The following is an 18719-nucleotide window of genomic DNA, read 5'->3' on the forward strand; positions in this document are numbered from 1 at the left end:
GAAATCGTGTTAGTCCCTTGTCCTAACAGCACAAACATTGCTTCCATCGGCATAACTATATTTGAGCATAAATATAGCCGTGCTACAGCTCTAGCAGGATCCTTCTCAGGCTCATAAAAGCCATGAAACATTTCAATATATTCATTCTGCCCTCAACTTCTACAGCTGTGCCTTAGAACTGCACCTCACCTGCTCCCACACTCCTCAGCACAATCACATTAAGCAGCAAGCGAAGGAATTTAACTCTGAATTTGCTTGCACTTCTGAATTTAAAATCAGACCAAAGAGGTACATAAATCTAATTCTAATTTCTTTTATGTAAATTCAAACCACATGGAGAAAACAAAAATTTGTCATTCTGTTTGTTTGGGGGCTTTATAAACTGACACCATATTAAGTTATTTAAGCCCAGTAAAATTTAATAGGAGTTATTCTTGTTCTTGCAACAGCGTTTGCTGCAGGAGATACTTCCAGAACTGTGGTGAAGTCATTGCCTAATGTCTCCCCTGAGACTTCCAGCATATAATGGCATACTTCTTCCCTTCTCTTCCAATGTTTTTTATTGATGTAGAAGCATATTTACTTGATAAAAGCAGAGCAGCTGGCTAGTGTTCCTCAGGAACGTACCCTCGGTGGGGAAGATTTTAGCCCCCTCCCAAAAGTTCATTGAATGCAAGTTGATTTAATATGCTGAAAAACCTTCCCATTTGAAAGAAAGTTACTTTCTACTTGCAAAGTCATTGTTTTCTAAAGCACTGTCCCTCTTGGGAGAAAAGGAAAGGCAATATAAAAACCCTCTGGGACTATCATGTGGTAGTCAATAAAATTGCTTGTTCTGAGTTTTGCACTTTAAGCCTTTGAGTGAAGGAAAATGGAAGTTTCGGAACAACCCATGGAACCATTTTCAGGGTGCCAACAAGATCTATACCTTCTATCCAAGGAATTAAAAATAATAATTGTTCTACATTACTTATGATGAAGACCTTACTAGAATATCAACTTTTATTTTGCCTGTTATAGTGCTCATACTGCTCTCCATTTAATTTTCAAAGGTTTTGGTAAAGACTTTTGCTTTACCAGTTAAATTTTCCAGATGGAGTAAGTAATGACCAAAAAAACTGTGCTGGTGAAAACAACCACATTAAAAAAAAAAAAAAAAAAAAAAAAAAAAAATCACTGATTCATTTTTGGTGAGTTTTGGTGAGTTTTTTCTAATACAAGAGAATGCAGTATAATTATTTGGCTTATAGGACAAAAACAGCCAAACAAACCATAGCAACTACCTCGCAAAAAACCATCACGTTTGGCATAATCTAGACCCCAGCTGAGTACCACCCATCAATGACTGCAAGAACAAGAGACTGCATGAGGAATTACAGCAGATCCCAACAACCTGCTGCAGTGCTCAAAAACAAACAAGCAAACAAAAATCGAACAAAACCCACAAACAAACAAATAAACCTAAAAAAGCATACAAAATTATTTGCATATGAGAACGCTCCATCTGTAGGAGTTCAGCTAACTCCGAACGCTGAAGAGTCAATAAAGTGTACTCCAGATATAAAGTATTGTAAAGAAATGTTGGTGAGATTTTCCTGTGGAAGCAGTTCCGTGATTCCACTTTCTTGGCTAGAAGGCTGCCTTTCCTTAAATGGCCTGCCTTGAGCAGTGGAACCTTTTCTTCCTTTCTCTTCCTTATCTCATTATCTCACCTCATTTCAAAACACATCATTGAAAAAAAGACTTTTAACCTTCTTTTTTTTCCCCCCCACCTTTAAATAAAACTAGCTACATTGCTTCTTTTGTTCCTGTGTTTACTTTTAAAATTCCTGAAAACTCATCCATTCCTTTTTTCTGTCTTTATGACCATCAGATTTATTGTTTCTGCTTCTTCAGGTGGGAGAGCTGTTCTCCTACCAGGATTCCTGCTATATGTTTAATTGTTACAAGCATGCAAGATGGAGAAGTGGTAAAAAGCTTTCACTAATCTAGATAACAAGATATCAGATAATTTTTTTTCAAGTATGAACACTATTATGTTTACTGTAATCAAAGTAAATAGAAAAAAAACCCCAACCGTGAATATTGTCCTCTTAGATGTGCTCATTGTTAAAAATAAGGAAATAACAAACTGCAAACATTTCTCCCAAAATGCCAAGTAGAAAAGACACAATCATATTTAAGTAAGAAAGCAAGGCCTGAGTGATGAAAATAGGTCACTTTCCTATGTTTATATTTGCAGGTTACTTTCCGATGCTTATGTTTGCATGCTGAACAGATTTAAAGGGCTACAAGGAAAACATGTCAATTTCAAAGTGAAACTAACCACTGAAATTGAGCGATGGTACAGAAATGAGCGTTTCTCCTTTGTAGCACCTTGGTTTCAACAGTCTGACAATGGCTCTTTCAGCAGACTTTTAACAATGCTATCATAATCACTGCAAACTGCCTCCCTCAGAACTTACGAAGAAGCACCGAGGACTTTCTTAGATATCAAACTGAATTTGAAATCTGAAACTGAAATTTCCGTGAGCAGCCCTATGCTCCTTTGTTAACAGTGCTTGAAAGAATACCAAAACAAAACTGCCCAACACACAATTAAATATATTTTCCACTTCCAGTTGAAGCAATTCTGTCCCACCCAAAATTACTGGTTAAATAAAAAGGGTTTTTTTAACGCTGCAGTAAAATAACTACTATTAATGGTGCAGTGGGAGTTACAAACAGATTGTTACTTCCTTGAGGTCAGTTCTGAACACAATCCGGGTTCAGTTTGCATTGTTCTCAAAACGGACGTATTGCAGGGAAAATCATAAGCACTGAGTCCTGATATGTGCAGATAATTATTAATGTGGTCTACGCACAAAAAAAGGAAAGTGTGACGTGAGAGGCACAACAGAATCACTATTTACACTCTACTAACCACAAGGAAGAGGCGGCTGGTGAATACAGCTCATATCTCATACCAGGAAAGGTTGCCACAATGAGGATTTGAGTACAGCAACTTCTTGAACACAGGAACAAGCTGGCACACAGAGGGATAAAGGGTGGGCAGACAAGGGATGTCATAAAACTTAATAACCTCTTGGATACTAGAAGAAGCAGGGACTGGCGTAGGAGGGAGTCTGGCAGACAGATGTACCTGGGAGATACAAAGGGAGGGTCAGGAGGAAAAGCTGTCCTGCAGCTCTGGATGCTGATGGATGGAACAGCTTGGAGAGGGAGGCAGCTGAGGGGCAGGTGTCGGGCACAGGAGACACTGCCAGGGAACCAGGGAAAGTGTTCCCCTGTGCTGGGGTGCAAACTGTGAAGCTGCTTTACGTTCTTGTATGCTGTAAAATAACAAAGGCTTGAGAAAAAGGTGCTTTCTTGGGCAAGACACTTCTGCCAGACACGCATCACACGGGCTGTCAATAACAGGGGAAATAACCTCGTGTTTGATGTGATAACGCACAGTGTTCGCTGCACGGCTCCATCATCACACACCACCTGCCAAAAAGGCCGAAGGAGAAGGAGCCAACCTCCAACTTTGGCTCCGCCAACCTGCAGCCCTCGCTCCCCTCCACGGGGCAGAACCTCACCGTGCAGCACCGCACAGCCCAGCGCCCAGGGACGGGGTTAACTCGCACCTCGGGGCTCCCTTGGCTCTGTCACCACATTCCTGCTCCTCTCCCTCCGGCGCAAAGGAAGCGCGGCCGCCTCGGGGCGCGCCCGGGATGAGGCGGCGGCGGCGGCCCGGCCTGTCCGGGCGGGCCCGGCGTGTCCCCGCCCGCGGCACCGCCGCGCGGGCATAGGGGGCGCTGCTAGCGCGGGGACGCGGCGGCGGAGCGCCCCGCCGGGACCGCGGTGGGGACGGGGATGGGGACGGGGATGGGGACGAGGACAAACAACAGGGACGAAGGGCGGGGAGCGCGGGCCGCGTCTCCCCTCAGGCCGGCGCGCGCCGCGGGGTGTGTGGGGGGGCCGAGGGGGGCGCGAGACAGCAGCGCAGCTCCGGCTGTTGCGCGAGCGGGCGCGCGCGGCCCCCTGCGCTCGCGCCGCCCGCCCAATGAGCGCCCCGGCCGGATCCCGGAGCGCAGGTCCCGCCGAGCCCGGCGGCGTGAGGGGATGGCGACGGCGCTGTTTGTGTGCCCCCCCCCCCTCCCGCGGCTGAGGAACCCGCGCTGAAATATTCCCACTCACAGCCCCGCACCGCCCAGTCCCGACAGTGGCTCACGCGTAACAGATGCACACGCGAGTACAGATAAACACACACGCGCACGCATCCCCTGAGCGCAGGATGCGCCCCCTCCCCACGCCCTTCCCAGCCCAGACACGGCCCCGCTGGTGAGGTGTAGGTCAGGGGAAGGTGGGCTGAGGCGCTGTGGGCGGGAGAGCCGTGCGGGGAGCTGGGAGGTGAGCCAGCAGCGCCGCTGCCGGTTCGGAGGGAGCTGAGGGGGAGCCGGGACGCGGGGCGGGGACGCCGAGGTGGGCGCGGGGGGATGGCGGGGGCCGCGGGCAGGGTCGCGCTGCGCCGCCGCCCGAGGCGGTGAAGAAAGTTGAGGAGGCTTTCGGGGGCGGGAGCGAGCTGGCGGGGCCCGTGTTTGATCAACTTCGCGCTTAGGTGCTTTGTTTTTAACTCGCCTTTATCCTGGGTGCACTTCTTTTATAAGTACTCCTGTTCTTTCCTTTCTTTTAACAAGGGCGGGGGGCGGGGGGGGGGGGAGGGAATCTCCCACGAAAGTTTTCCCTTTACTGAAGGCGGGACTGAAACAATACCCGATGCATTGTTCAAATATAAAACCTCCAGCGCTTTTTTTTTTTTTTTTTTTTTTTTTTTTTTCGGTTGGATTTTATTGCCGCCGCTGCCGCTGTTGTGATCGCGCTTTCCCCCTTGTGTTTACAGCGCCTGTGAGGGAGAGACGCTCGGAGGAAGAACCGGGATCCCTGGGCTGCATCAGCGAGGAGAGCAAGAGCCCGGCTCAGCAGAGCTGGGAGGATTTCGGATTTTACCTTGTTGCTGTTTGTTTCGGGAGATTTTCGCTCCCCCCGCCCCCGGACACTGTCCAGCTGAGGATTTGCTTCCTTGCTCCGTCCATAACCGGCCAGAGAAAAAGCGCTTTCCCTGTTAGAGGTGATTTTTGTCGTGGTCTCCCTGCAAGGGGAGGGGATCGGCACCAGCCTTCGAGGAGGGAGACAGGATCAACTGAGGTTTTCCCTACCTCCGCTCCGGCTGAACGTGAGGAGTTCAAGTGACACCGGCACTGGCCTGTGGCTGACTGACTGCACAGCGAGCTGGAATCACAGCCAGAGCTGCTCGATTTACCTGCTCGAGGACCCTTCAAACCCTTCTATTGACGGTAGAGATTTGTATTCCAAGGAAAATCGGATTAATATAAACTATGCAGAGCTTTGCGGGGATATCGGGAGACTACTCTGTCTGCATGGCTAATCTTGAAATTGTCTGAAATAAATCCTTAGCGCAAGGAATAACGAGACACTTTCAATTAGTTTTTTCTTCCTTGACGCTTTTTTTTTTTTTTTTTTTTTTTTTTCCCTTCTAAGAGAATTTAACACTTCAGTCGGAGGGGTTTTACCTTTTACAGGAGAATGGGACACATGCTGGAGAACTCACCACGCTCCATAAAAATGAAGGGGGTAACAGTTTCCATCACTGTTGCGGTATAAAAGGTTCTCTTTGGATTGTCTGCCGGTGGCTGCTAAGATGGATCAGTTTCTCCCTGTTCCTGTTTGCGATGTGCTGAAGGATCCGGATTTACTGAAATACTGACGCCCATGAACTTATTCCCTCTGTGCTGAAGCCATCGGATGTGACAGTGCAGAGAAACATGTGTTTCACATTTCTGACTGGTTGTTTTGGTGCAATCAATACCTCCAGAAGAAACATTGACTTAGGTGGCGACTGTCATAGCGGGAGGCACACGGAGCTCTGCTCCCGGCTTGCAGGCGGAGCGAGCACAAATCAAAGAGCCCGCCGATCCCGGCGAGTGGGGGCTTCGCTTCCCCCCGGAGTGCGAGGCACAGGCTCCCGACCCTCCACAGAGAGCCCGGCCCGCGGGTGCGGAATGAGCGATGACCAAAGCGCTGTCAGGAGTGGCAGCCAGTCGGATCGGATGGGGATCAGTGAGGCAATGCCGGTTGAAAGAAACGTGGATCGCAAAATTATTGCCCGAAGGAATAGCAGGCGAGGCGGAATGATGATAAAGTTAAACTTCTGTTTCATCTTCTGTCGGGGATGGTGGGCGTTTCTGTTGCTTCAGCTCCACATGTTGCAAGCACTGGCACAAGGTAGGGCTAGTGATATTTTTGTTTATAGAAATGCTGCATCTGCCTTCTGAGAGGAAGGGAATCTTGCTCGGGTACAGAGAAACCCTTTTACTTTTATCCTTATCAGAGATACACTGCAGAATTCGCACTGAGCTGATTCATGTAGGAATGGTCGCTTCTTACACACAATCGTCTCTTTATGGAGCAGGGATTTGCAAACCGTACCTACGTGTGTCTCTCCCTTTCTAGTCCTATGCTTACCCTATCCCAGCCTCCCACGGAGAATCACAATCCCTATCAGCACTAAGCCTGCTTTTTAAATTTACTGAAATGCATCCGTGCTGTTCTTTCAGGCAGCAAAAGAGTTAACCGCTGGTTTTGTGTGTGTGTGTGTGTGTGTGTCTGTGTCTGTGTGTGTGTTTAAAACCACTGTGCTCTGAGATAAGTTATTAGGAGAAGGGGAGTCATAAATCCTCCGACTAGAACTAAACCAGGCATGTAAAAGGAATTCTTTAAACATACGAGCACTATTCTATGTGAGCCTCGGTCGCAGCATTGTTCATTTCTTTTGGATTGCCAAGTAACATTTACCCGAGACAAAAACTGCAATTGATTCGTATCTGAGCATTTCCACATCAGAGATCCGTGCAGTCAAATGAGTCACTTGTAAACGAAGGGTCAGAGTCGACCAATAGACTTTAAATACCAAGTGTCAGTCACTTTGCATGTAAATTCCCTTCTCAAAAAATTGCCAAATGTAGCCTAATTCTTAATAATCCTTTGACAGAGTAAACAATAAATGGCAGGCAGAAGCATTACAGTTGGCTGCGCCAAATAACACGCTGAACAAACGCAGCTTTCACTTTCTTTGCTGGGTTGAGTTTTATTGCTGTGTGCATTGTCTGGCTGAAGTGGGGTGTGCTGGACAATGCCGAACTGTATCGTGTGGGACCAGGAGTTAGTTATCAAAAGCGGAAGTTAAGACTCCATGAAGGGGAATGGTCTTTGTGTTTTAGCTCTTTGTTTTCAAGTATTTCACGGGCAACAACAGTGCATTCAGTTGTAATAAGTGGATAGGGATCGTGTGCTGAGGAAGAGGGGTTGGAAGCCAAGTCTGCTGTAGTTTGTCTGCTCTGGGTTTACTGCTGCATCCTCGGAAAGTTTGGAGCCGCAGGATACAGAAGAGATTTAATCCAGTGTTTTATATGGACTCCACCCTCATAAACCTCTCTCGGTGCTTTGTTTATGCTGTCACTGCTATTCCCAAATTACTTCTGCTGAGGCCTGCAAGCCCTAACAGGGCATTGTTATCCTGAAACAAGCCATACCTGACATAATTATCTCTGCAAATTAAAATTCACGTCACTTTTGCTTTTTTTTTCTTTTGGTAATTGTTGTTGATAGGTGCCAATATGATGCTTCATGTTGGCAGATTAATGCTTATGATTCTTGCTGTTTACATTAAAAATGGAAAAAAAACCCCAGAAAAGGTAGTTTTAGGTGCCAGGGATTCAGGAATCATTTTAGATGCCATGTAAAGCAGTTTTTCTATGGTTAGAAGTAAATGAGACATCTTACTGGATTAAAAGTGAATTGAAACTTTTGTTCAGCATATAGTAGAGCATAATTTTTCAATAGTTCATTTCAGATTACTCAGCATTAGCAGTAGTATCAATTTCAAGTATAGTATATCTCAGGGAGTTATGTAGTGTATACAAAGTATCCCCCAAAAAGTCTTACAGCAAGTTAGTTTTAAGTAACTAAGAGTATTTAAGGCGAGCTGGGGAAGGGAAGAGAGTAAGATACATTATTTCTGAAAAATATTGGTGCAGATAAAGGTGTGAAGTGTAGAAGACATTAATGAAAGATGAAACAATTATGTAATGCAGAAATAAAAAACATTTAAAATTTTATATAATGCTGAAGATTACAGTTAGTCCTCATAAGAATTATTTGACATATAAACCAGTGTGGAGGTCTTGATGTAGAGGGCTTTTATTGGAATTTCACAAAATTTGTATTAATTTCTAACTTACGGGTTCTTTTTGCACTCCGAATTCTAATGGATTCTAAGACATTCATCATTTCTATGCAAAAATTTACTTTAGAGAGAAGATGACAATTTCTATAAAAGTCCTTTGTGAAAACGGAAAGTCTGCTATGGCCACAGAAGTTTTTAATGGAATGATGTGGTCATATGCATGAGAGAATTACACGACTTCAATCTTTTTATAAGATAAGGAAATGAACATTCTAAATACATGGGCCATGGCTCTTTTGAATGAATCATAATACAATGCTATAACCAGCTAATTCTTCCATAATAACTTTTCCAGCATTAAAGACCTAGGAAGCGTTTCAGGCGTACTGAAATGCAGGTTCTTCATTCCTAGGAAACAGATCAGGTAAAGTTGTTGAGATCAAGTATCTTATAGTCCAAGGTGAATGGAAGAAATGAGTTTCAGCTGCAACAGTCTGGTTGAGTATTCTCTAAACTTGAATGATCATCCCTGTGAAAGCTGATCTAGTGGTGAACTGTAGACAAAACCACTTGTAAATTCATTTTGTGCTTAGCTCTTCAGCTCTTCTGTCTTCTGATAGTTGCGTTACATATTTCAATATAAAATTCATCTGCTTCCTTTTTCCTTTTTGAAGTGAGTTTAATTAGTCTAAAACATTCATTGGGTTGTTGTGCTGAGTAATAAAGGATTCTCTTCGAACCTTAGTGTTGTTGTGCAGGCCTTCTCATGTTGGGAGTGACTTTCCAGGTAGAGAAGACAAAGGTTGTGGCCTGTCCCAGGCTGGGAATGGAGCTCCCACTCCTGGGATGGCTGCGGCTTTGCTCAGGGCCCCTCACAATTGGGGATGTCTGCACTGGCACCTCTCAGAAAAATTAACCTGTGAGAGTGTCAAAACTGTTGCGCATTCCTTTGTTTACTCAGCTCTCTCTGCCTGCTGGCCTCTGCCACCAGCCCTCTTTTTGTGGCATTTTTGTTAAATGATGTGCGAGATGCTAGTTAGCCTCAAGTCATCGTGTGTCATCAAATAGTGATGAGATGCTAATTGATAATCACTATAATTATCAAATTAGACTTTGTGAGGTGATGGGAGGAGTGAATCATTTGGCCCCAGTCGCTGCCTGCTGTACTTGGAGGAACATCCTCCTGCAGAGACGTCTGGCTCAGGGGTCTGCATGCCTGGGCAGAGTCCTGGGAATACACAGAGCTCCTGCAGCATTGGAATTTATTCCTTATGTATGAGATTAACAAACACTGATGCCTACTGAGGTACAAAATGTTTACTAAACTACTGGAATATTTGTATGGAAATAGAAAAAATCTGCTTATTTAAATAGGTTGGAAGTTGCTAGAGGCTACTCTACATGCATCTTAATGGATTTAAGTACTTTCCCAAGGTCTGTCTTTTGTTGAGGAATGAAAGAATACCTTAAAATATATTTCTTCGGATTGATGGCTGTTGTTCAGAAAGATTTTAAATAGATAAAAGCAGAGCAAAGCTTTAAGCTTCCCCAGCAGGAACCTGGTATCTTTAAATATTAAGAAAGCAAAGTTTGTCTGATTTTTCTTAGTTTTATGGCAATGGAACTGTAATCTTTTTATGCTACTTAATCAAATCCATATTCAGAATTCTACAAATACCTGAATGTACATTTAAGGTGGTATTGATATGAATTATGCTTTGAAAGAAGCCATGACCCAGTAGATAGATGAAAATGTTTCTGGGTCCCAACTTCCTTAATTCAAATATTTGTTCTGGTGTATTATAAATATGCTGAGTGTAAGAAGCCTTTTCAAGCAAATTTCAAACTGCATTAGGTGCAGAGATGATAAACAACTTGCATAGAGCATTTGGTTGTTGGAAGGACGGAAAGATGGTGAAATGTTAGGGCAACACCTACTGAAGAGTGAAAAAGATTCTGAACTAAATGTAGAAGGAACCATTTCTAATTCCAAAAGACTCTGTTACTCTTTATTGGAAGCTCAAGATTTTGTATTGGATTTGCCTTTTGTACTTCTTTTCTTTAGATGAGCATTTTAAATATGTGCTAGTTTTTAAGAACTTGAATTTTTTGTATATATAATTATAATAATTACACAATTGATTTGGAGGAGTAGATCCAGGCCCAGTCTAAGTAGAACTGGGGTGGAGATAGTTGGCATTTTCTGTGGCCAGGTCATGTGACTTCTCACTCTCTCTACTGTGGTGACTTTATATGTTTATGTTTTGCTGGAAAAGTACCTATTCTTAAAGACTTCTTACAGCAAGTTCAAAGAGCTGTGAACACATAATATTAACATTCCAAGTGCAGTGTTTCAGATGATTCCTTGAGAGTGCAGTGTAATGGTCCTGTTAGAGCTGAAGGGAGACCATAAGTAATGGGTGTTTGATTATCATTGTGTTCATGCACTGCCAGGAGATGGCTCAGAGCAGGAGTGACCTGGGTGTGGAGAGAGGCTGTAGCAGTTCTGCTCTGTGGCTTTCACTTCACTTAAGAAGGACAGAAAGTAAATCTGTGTCCTTGAAAAGTTGTTCTGGAAGGTTCTGCCATCTCTGTGCATAGTCATGTATTTTGAATAACGAAGGCAAATGTCTAATATTTTAGAGGTTGCTTGAACAAACCATAGAAATACCAAAAAGCAATCTCAAAGTGAATTATCAGGAAGCAAGTGAAGGGATTGGGCTTTTGTAGATCTGAGAGGGGTTTTTTTAATTGCCTTATTGTTCTTACCACCATATATGTACAGTCTGGAACACATTCTTGACTCAAAAGATTTCCATGCATTTATCAACTTTCTATACAGCTTTACCTGAATATCACATTCTGGATGGCCTGGTTATTTGTTCCAGCTGGACCGTTTTGCTGTGATGAATCTGTGGGCTGACTAGAGGCAATTAGATTCCTCATGGAGCAAAATCTTGTTCATGCTGAGTTCATTACAGAAATATGCCTTTCCTCCTCCCTCTGCATATGTACATACATAATATGTATTTAAATAGCTTTTAAGGAACAAATTGATGATATGTTGACATTCTCAAGATTGTGTTTTCTTGGAGTTAAAACATAGGAAATAGAGCAATTTTCGTAAGATTTGTGTAGAGATTATAAAATGCCAGAAGTAAGGTACCTTCCCATCTTTAATACAAATTCTATATGCATGTGCATTATGATTAAGTTTAAATTGATCCTATTATTTTTCCTGTCTACACAGTCAGAACTGAGACTGAGTGCTGCCCACTGATCAGTTTTTCAGTATTTTGTTTTCTTGTTAGTGCTTGGCTCCATCTTTCATTTGCTCGAAATCTTTTAAATTCAGCACAAGAAGACTTTTGTGTGAACCAAAGGAAGAACTGTTAGCAGCTATAGCATAGCATTGGATTAGACTACTCACAGTTATTACAGATGGAAAGCAAGTAATTGGTGAGATTTGGGTTCTATTTCTGACTATCAAGTGAGTATTTTCTAGTGAATAAAGACTCTTTGCTGCACATGCCTCAAAGATGACCCTTCACCACGCATGGAGCTCATGAAGAACAAAAATGTAACTTCATGGAAAGGCTTGTTCCCAAAGAACTTGGGGTTTCTGAAGTTATATCTGCCCCTGGAGTAAAGTAACACTTTGCAGTTTCTTTACAGACATGGCCTTTGGAATGCCACAGCCCCGGAAGGTTCTGTAGGAATTAGTTGATGTAGCACTTGCCAGTCTGACAAAGGGTGACAAGGCTGAGAAGGGAGGAGCCTCTTATTTTAAAGTGATACCAACTTCATTGCTTTTAAACATGTGTGACTGGGTTTGTAGGATCTGCTCATGGCACGGATTCTTGACTTCTAGATGAATGTGATATTTGTGTATCGTACCTTGAGCATTTGAATTTTTGGTTCACAAAGAGAGGTTTTTTTGTTCTGCCTTTGCTATAGAAAATAACAAATCTATTCCTAGAATAGACACTGGTCTGTTGCTAATTGCGTTTTATCAGTGATAGGCCCCTGAGGTGCAATACAAATGGCACCCTCACTGAGATTAGAAAGGTAGATCTAGTCTTGTTAAGGGGAGTATTTTTAATTTTCAGCTGTTCAGCTCCCTGAACTAGCTCAAACTGGGGTCACACAGGCATCAGGGACAATGCAAACGAGGTGACAGGACAGCCTGGCCAGGGCATGACTCTGGCAGTGTTCGTAAGATCAACTTCTGTTGGGAGGGATTTTTCCAATTCTGACAAAACACAAGGGAATGTACATGGCCTGACTTCTTACAAATATATGGAGGCTGCTGCTCCTGGGGAGAAAATAGTGAAGTGAGGTGGTTTATAGAAGTTTAGTTTTTTTCCTCTCAAAGTCCCTTTCAATGAGTTTCTCCCTCTGTTGGGTGGAGTCTTCCCTACCTGAGTTTATAAGGTAGATGCTAAATTTAAGAAATACGAAAATTCCCCTAGTCCCCTGATATCTCAATTCCGTATGCTGATAATAGCCATAATACTTTCTTCTTAAACAAAAAGAAACTTTGCAACTTAAGTTGCAAATTTCACCAGCATTGCTTTTTAATGTTTCTATTTAATGCACAGATTCAGTAGGTTAAAAAGAGGAGGCGTGAGCTCGAACAACTCAGATTAAAGGAAGTCTTTAACAGCTCTAATGAAAGATAGTGGATTGTACAATCTTACGTCACATCATTCAGATAACTTTTGAAGTGTCATTTTTATAAACAATAAAGCATTAGAGCTTTTTATGCAAATAATGTGATTCTTTAATCCTGTTTTTCTAATTTCCATGCTCTATTGCAGCAGCCTGAAGAGAAAGTTGATTCTGGTAGATAAATCAATGCCCCTTAGGTCTCTTTAAACCACTTTATGGTCTTTTAAGCTCTAAGCCATATATTTTTCCTAATAAACTCCTTGGTCTAACATGTTACCTAAAAAATAGTTTGTTGGATATTGCTCTCTTGGACCAGAAAGTAGAGAATAATGATAACTTAGCTCCAGTGTGTATTGCCAGAAGGGTCCCACATTGATTCCAGGCTGCAATTGAAGTTTGTAACTCATTATAACACAAAGAAATCAGAAGAGCTGGTAGACACTGCTTTCATCCTCAGGTTCATATTTGTCAAATTTTGTGTATTAATGAGCTGAGAATGTTGTGGCTTTGATATGTGGTTTTGGCATTGAGTTCAGAGGAGATAACTAAGTAGCAACGTTACTGTTTCAGAGAAGGTGCTAAGGAAATAATGGAACTGTAGTGCAAATATTTAAAATGTTTAGACACTTAGAAAAAATGTATTTTGTTAAACTGGTGCTGTTTGCTCACCTAACATTTGTGTTAAATACAGACTGAGTACTAACGCTGTCTTCGCAGTCTTGCTGGAGCATTGGGGAATGAATGTCCCTTGTTTCTTATTTCTTATCTGTAAAAAAGTGCAGAGGGCATTCATGACTAAATACTTTGAAGTAACTAAATGGTATATGATAATTGGAAAAGAAATATATGGTGCAGTGCCGTACCTGCAGTTCAAAGATAATACATTTATCATGACATGGAACGCATTGCTGGAGTATTGAAATGCTTGGGAGGAGGTGAAGGGAATTCTCCATCAGTATTTCTAAATGTGTGTGCTGATAAGTTTAAGCCCTCTTGAATCTGTGCATGTTGACGTGCAAAAAATTTTTCTTGTTTGTGACTGCTTCCTTTCCTTCAGGGTCAAGAGATTGAATAAAACCAGATCCTACCTATCATGCGAATGTAACTTTTGCAAACCAGCACATTTGTGCTTTCTTCCCCTCTGTCCCTGTTGTTGAGGACAAAGTCATTGGCACTTATGTTTTATGCTGTGACGAAAAAAAAGACTTTTTACAGCTGATAGTGCTCTGGCAATTCGGCTGTGCCAGGGTGAAGGCCGTGCTGTTGTTTGTGCGCACATCCATCTGTGTGCCTCACCCTTCCCTCTGTTGTCTTTATCCCTTTGTCTCAGGCTGACGCGGCCTCTACCCCAATGTGCTCCTGCTCTCTCTCAGATTAGTGCTCCTCCGTGCTGTTGTCAACAAGTAATGCCTCCTGCTAGGGACGGGCTGAGGAGGAGGCTTAAACCCTCTGATTCTGCACTTGCCATGTGGAGCAGATCCCGCCTTGATCCTCCCCCTGGGCACAGAGTGCCTTTTCTAGGACACTTGCATTGTGTTAAGCAGGGCTTTTATTGTGCTGGAGGCCGTGTCGAGAGCAGATGAGCAGGAAGATAGTTTAATGGTAGATTAGCCCAGCCTTTCTTTTTTTTTTTTTTTTTTTTTTTTAATGTTAGGTAAGTCTAAGAGGTGAGAGATCAAGAACAGTAACTCCTGTGTTTCAACTTTTGCTATTTTTATTGCCATGAAGACATTAGATTTGCTTTTGAAGATGGAGTAACCGAATTTAAAAACCATTTTAATACCACTTCAAACACCAGGTTTTAGGATAAATTCTATCAACTAATTTCCCATTTCTCTCTAGAATTTGTAACATCACTGTTTGCTTGTGAACAACATCAGATGTATCTTAAATGAAGAAAGATATGCAGATTATTGTTGAATTAGTTTCCTGCATTGGAATGTGCAACCATAATTATCTAAAATGCCGTATTTTAACTAGAAAGAATATTTTCTTTTTATCTTAAACTTCTTTTTTAAGGTTGTGTATTTTATTCTCTCTTGGAACTGCTGTGCAAGTTTCTTAACCTTTAAGAACTAATGAGAGGTCAGTGTTTTGTTCTGGGTTTTTTTTTTCCTCCTCTTGAAAAGAATACGTATTTTATATAGTAACTTCATAAAATTAATTGACTGAGAGAAGGTGTTTCCTGTTCACAGAGCCTGACCATGCTAGTGCTCATCATCCATAGAACAAGGCTAAAATTCACTTTCAGGTGTTTTGTTTCAGGGAAATGGGAGAATAGGACAATTGACTTGAGCTTAATTCAATTACAAGATAGGCCAGTGGTGCTATTGTTTAATTAAATCATCAACAGAAAAATTTCAAGTGAATCTCAAGATAAGCGTCCCATTCATACAAAAGTTTGAAGAAGGAGTGAATAATAAAGCAAGATTTTTGTTTTGAAAATGTTTTCTTCAAGCTGTTTATGTAGTACCTAACATCTTCATTTCAAGTTTCTCTATACAAGTGTTGATAGCAATCTTACTCAGATTTAATTAATTATATATGGCTCATTATTAGCATTTAATGGGTCAAATATTTAAGCATATTTTTCTGAATCTTCAGTTGAGAATTATGAGTCAATGGCACTCATGTCAAACTCAGAATTTTAAGTGCTGGTAATTCAACGTTACATTCACTATGTAAATGCATCATAATTAAAATGATGCCTTGTCAATCCCATTCCGGTTTCTTGTGAGTATAATTTTTAGCTTTCATCTACTGGATGTAGCTCTGTCTTCTGCTACCCAAAACCTGAACAAGACATATTTATGGTGTACTGGTGTCAGTAAAAACCTGCAGTGTTAACTGTTGTGCCTGTTTAAACTCAAAGAGTGAAAATCTTACTGATTCTGTTAAGGAAGTCCAGGCCAAATCTAAAACTTTTTTTTTTATATTATTCAAATGATTCAACTCCAGTATAAAAAAAAAAAATACTGGAGCAGCCACTTAGAGAAGACAAGATGGCTCTGCAAATCATCCCATGGGCAGATATGGACCAGTCTCATCCATATAATTGACAAGTGAAATTGAAGTTTTCATGTAGTATATAAAAAAGGAGGTGCTGAGTAATTTTGGATTTCCACATTTAACATATGAACAAATGTTCATACATGTCACAACAAATCTTAAAAAAATTCTTCATGTTCTGAGAGTCCTTCTATAGAGGTGGAGGAGATTATAAACACTGATAAACCCACTTCTGTGCAAATGTTCACTAGAGTGGAGTAAGTGCTAGCTGTCACTTTATTAAAACTAATGGCATAATTACTCATGTTTGCTTGAAATTCATTGCAGCGTGAAGTGATTAGACATTGGTGCTTTGGTAAATTATGGCATATTGCACATTTTCTGTAACCAATTAGCGAGTGTTGTGTTGGGAGCGTGCAGTGCACCCAGTTGTCACTCATTTCATTAACATCCAGATCTGTGCGGTTACCAGAAGACTTCTGTTGAAACTTTTAACATGTGACAAAGACAATGGGGATATATATGCATATATGAAACTCAGAAAAGACAGCAAATAAGTACAAGACATGATAAAAGTTACAGTGCAGTTCTGCACATGACTGCCTTGACTGAAAAGCTCCCCAAACCAGTACTAGAGCTGCCAGATACGGCTTTCTCATAATTCAGTCATATCTTCTGTTCTGAGTGAAAGGCAAATGTTGCCTTCATACATATTTGCAGCTCTCTTCCAGACATCCAGCAACCTCAGCTCTCTCAAAATTCTGGAGCAGTGGCTACATGCTAAAAAAACTGTGTTTGCCTGCTTGTTTAGATGCTGCATCAAGACAAACAGAACACACAGCTACTCAGAACTCATGTAGTAAGTTGGCAGTAGAATGTACTGTACAGATGAAGAACTGTCTGTAGTGATTGATGTATTGAAGAGTTTTTTTAAGTCTTCAGTGTGTTCAAGGCTTCTGAAATCCCATTTCTGATGCGGGTCAGAAGTTCCTTTACTGTTCTGACTTTTGTCGACAGAGTATTTTTGTGATTTAGATGCATAAATTGCTGAATTTCAGATTTCTAGGCATGATTTGTGTTTATGACTTGTTATGGTTTAAGCCCAGCTGGCAACTGAGTACCACAAAGCCACTCACTTCCCCCACCACCAGAGGGGTGGGGAAGAGGATTGGAAGAGTAAAAGTGAGAAAACTCGTGGGTTGAGATAAAGATATTTTACCGGGTAAAACAAAAGCTGTGTGTGCAAACAAGGCAACCCCTTCACTTTTTCCCCTCAGCAGGCAGGTGCTCAGCCATCCCCAGGGCAGCAGAGCTCATTAACGGCGATTAACGATGGCTTGAGAAGGCAAACTGATCATTCCAAACATCCCCCATTCCTCCTTCTTCCTCCAGCTTCCTCCAGCTTCACATGATGCCAGAGGGTCTGGAATATCCCTTGGGTCCGCTGTCCAGGCTGTGTCCATCCCAATTCCTCGTGCACCTCCAGCCTCCTCGCTGGCAGAGTGGTGAGAAGCACAAAGGGCCTTCACTCTGTGCAAGGGCTGCTCAGAAATAACAAAATCATCTCTTTGTTACCAACAACTTCCTTTTCAGCACAAATCCAAAACGCAGCCCCCTACCAGCCACTGTGAAGAAAATTGACTCATCCTCAGCTCAAACCAGCAAATGACTGCATCTGTAAATGCATTTTCATTTTGTACCTTGTATATTGACTGAGAGAAACTGTATGAAATGGCATGATCTTAAATGGAGATCTCGAATCTCATAAATCTGCATTGTGAAATGTAATCGTGTTAGAGGCAGAACACTTGTGGTTTTTCAATTACTTAGTGGTGCTTTTTCATATCACTGTGTGTGAAGCAGTTCTGTCAGAAACAAAGAGTGCAGAGCTCTGAGATGTACCATCTTTGAAGAAACAGCTAAAGGCAACAGGTTTCAAGCTCTTTGAAGCCTTTTCTCTTTGAGTCCTTGTTAAAAGATGGTCTCTCATAACTACTGGTCACTTACTAAGTCTGTTGTTAAATTTGTGGGAAATCACATGAAGTGCTTTATTTCATATTCGTGTAGCACAGAAAGGCATTATATTTTTTCCTTATATACATTTGTATTTTATAACTTGCAGAAGTTAAGTTAATTGCAGTGAACATTTTCAGTAGGAGGAGGCCATCTCAACTAATATAAAAAAGAAGGGTAAGATTTGTATGAGTTAGTTGAACATGATAACAAAGGTAATTATATTAATATAATAATGTGATGTATGAAAGCAAGAGATTTTAATTCTAGCCTACATTCTGTAGAGATTACAAGTTAGAAACATTCTCTGACATGCTTTATACTTTAAAGAGTTTTGAAGAGTTACAAGCTTTAAATATTTTTATTGCAGTCACAAGATTCTTAATTTTTTTTAGACATTTAAAAGTTTCAGTTGTGTTGGGATGGTTTTAAAACTTTTTTGGTAGAAGAATTAATGTATACAGTGGGGTTTATTAGTAAGTGTTGTTGAAGTTACACAGATTCATTCCTATGAAGCTCTTCAGTGTCAATGTGTAGAGTGGTCTCCTTCCCCTTCTTACTGTCACTTTTTTTTTTTTTTTTTTTTTCCCTTGTGTGTGTGTGTGTGCACTTAAACAAATGTGGGGGATTCTGTGTGTGAAAAAGGATGTGTTTCAGCAGGTTTCAGGAACTGAAATATTGGTCTGTCCCCTCATTCAGATTGGTAATGGAGTAGTATGATTTCCAGGTAAAACGTCTGTTGAAACGTAAGGATTTTATGATGAAATACTTGACTTTT

General features: G+C 41.6%; 1 protein-coding gene across 2 annotated transcripts in view; it reads left to right on the forward strand.

Moving 5' to 3' along the window:
• The first annotated feature begins 5595 nt into the window (after positions 1-5595).
• SDK1 (sidekick cell adhesion molecule 1) overlaps positions 5596-18719 on the forward strand; it is a 384927-nt gene continuing 371803 nt past the window's right edge. For both annotated transcript variants that reach the window (XM_040078744.2, XM_040078745.2), the window contains exon 1: positions 5596-6288. In XM_040078744.2, the coding sequence (XP_039934678.1) occupies positions 5829-6288 (460 nt within the window). In that variant the 5' untranslated portion in view covers positions 5596-5828. The remainder of the gene's footprint in view (positions 6289-18719) is intronic.

Source organism: Hirundo rustica, chromosome 15, assembly GCF_015227805.2.
Source record: "Hirundo rustica isolate bHirRus1 chromosome 15, bHirRus1.pri.v3, whole genome shotgun sequence".
Taxonomy (NCBI): Eukaryota; Metazoa; Chordata; class Aves; order Passeriformes; family Hirundinidae; genus Hirundo; species Hirundo rustica.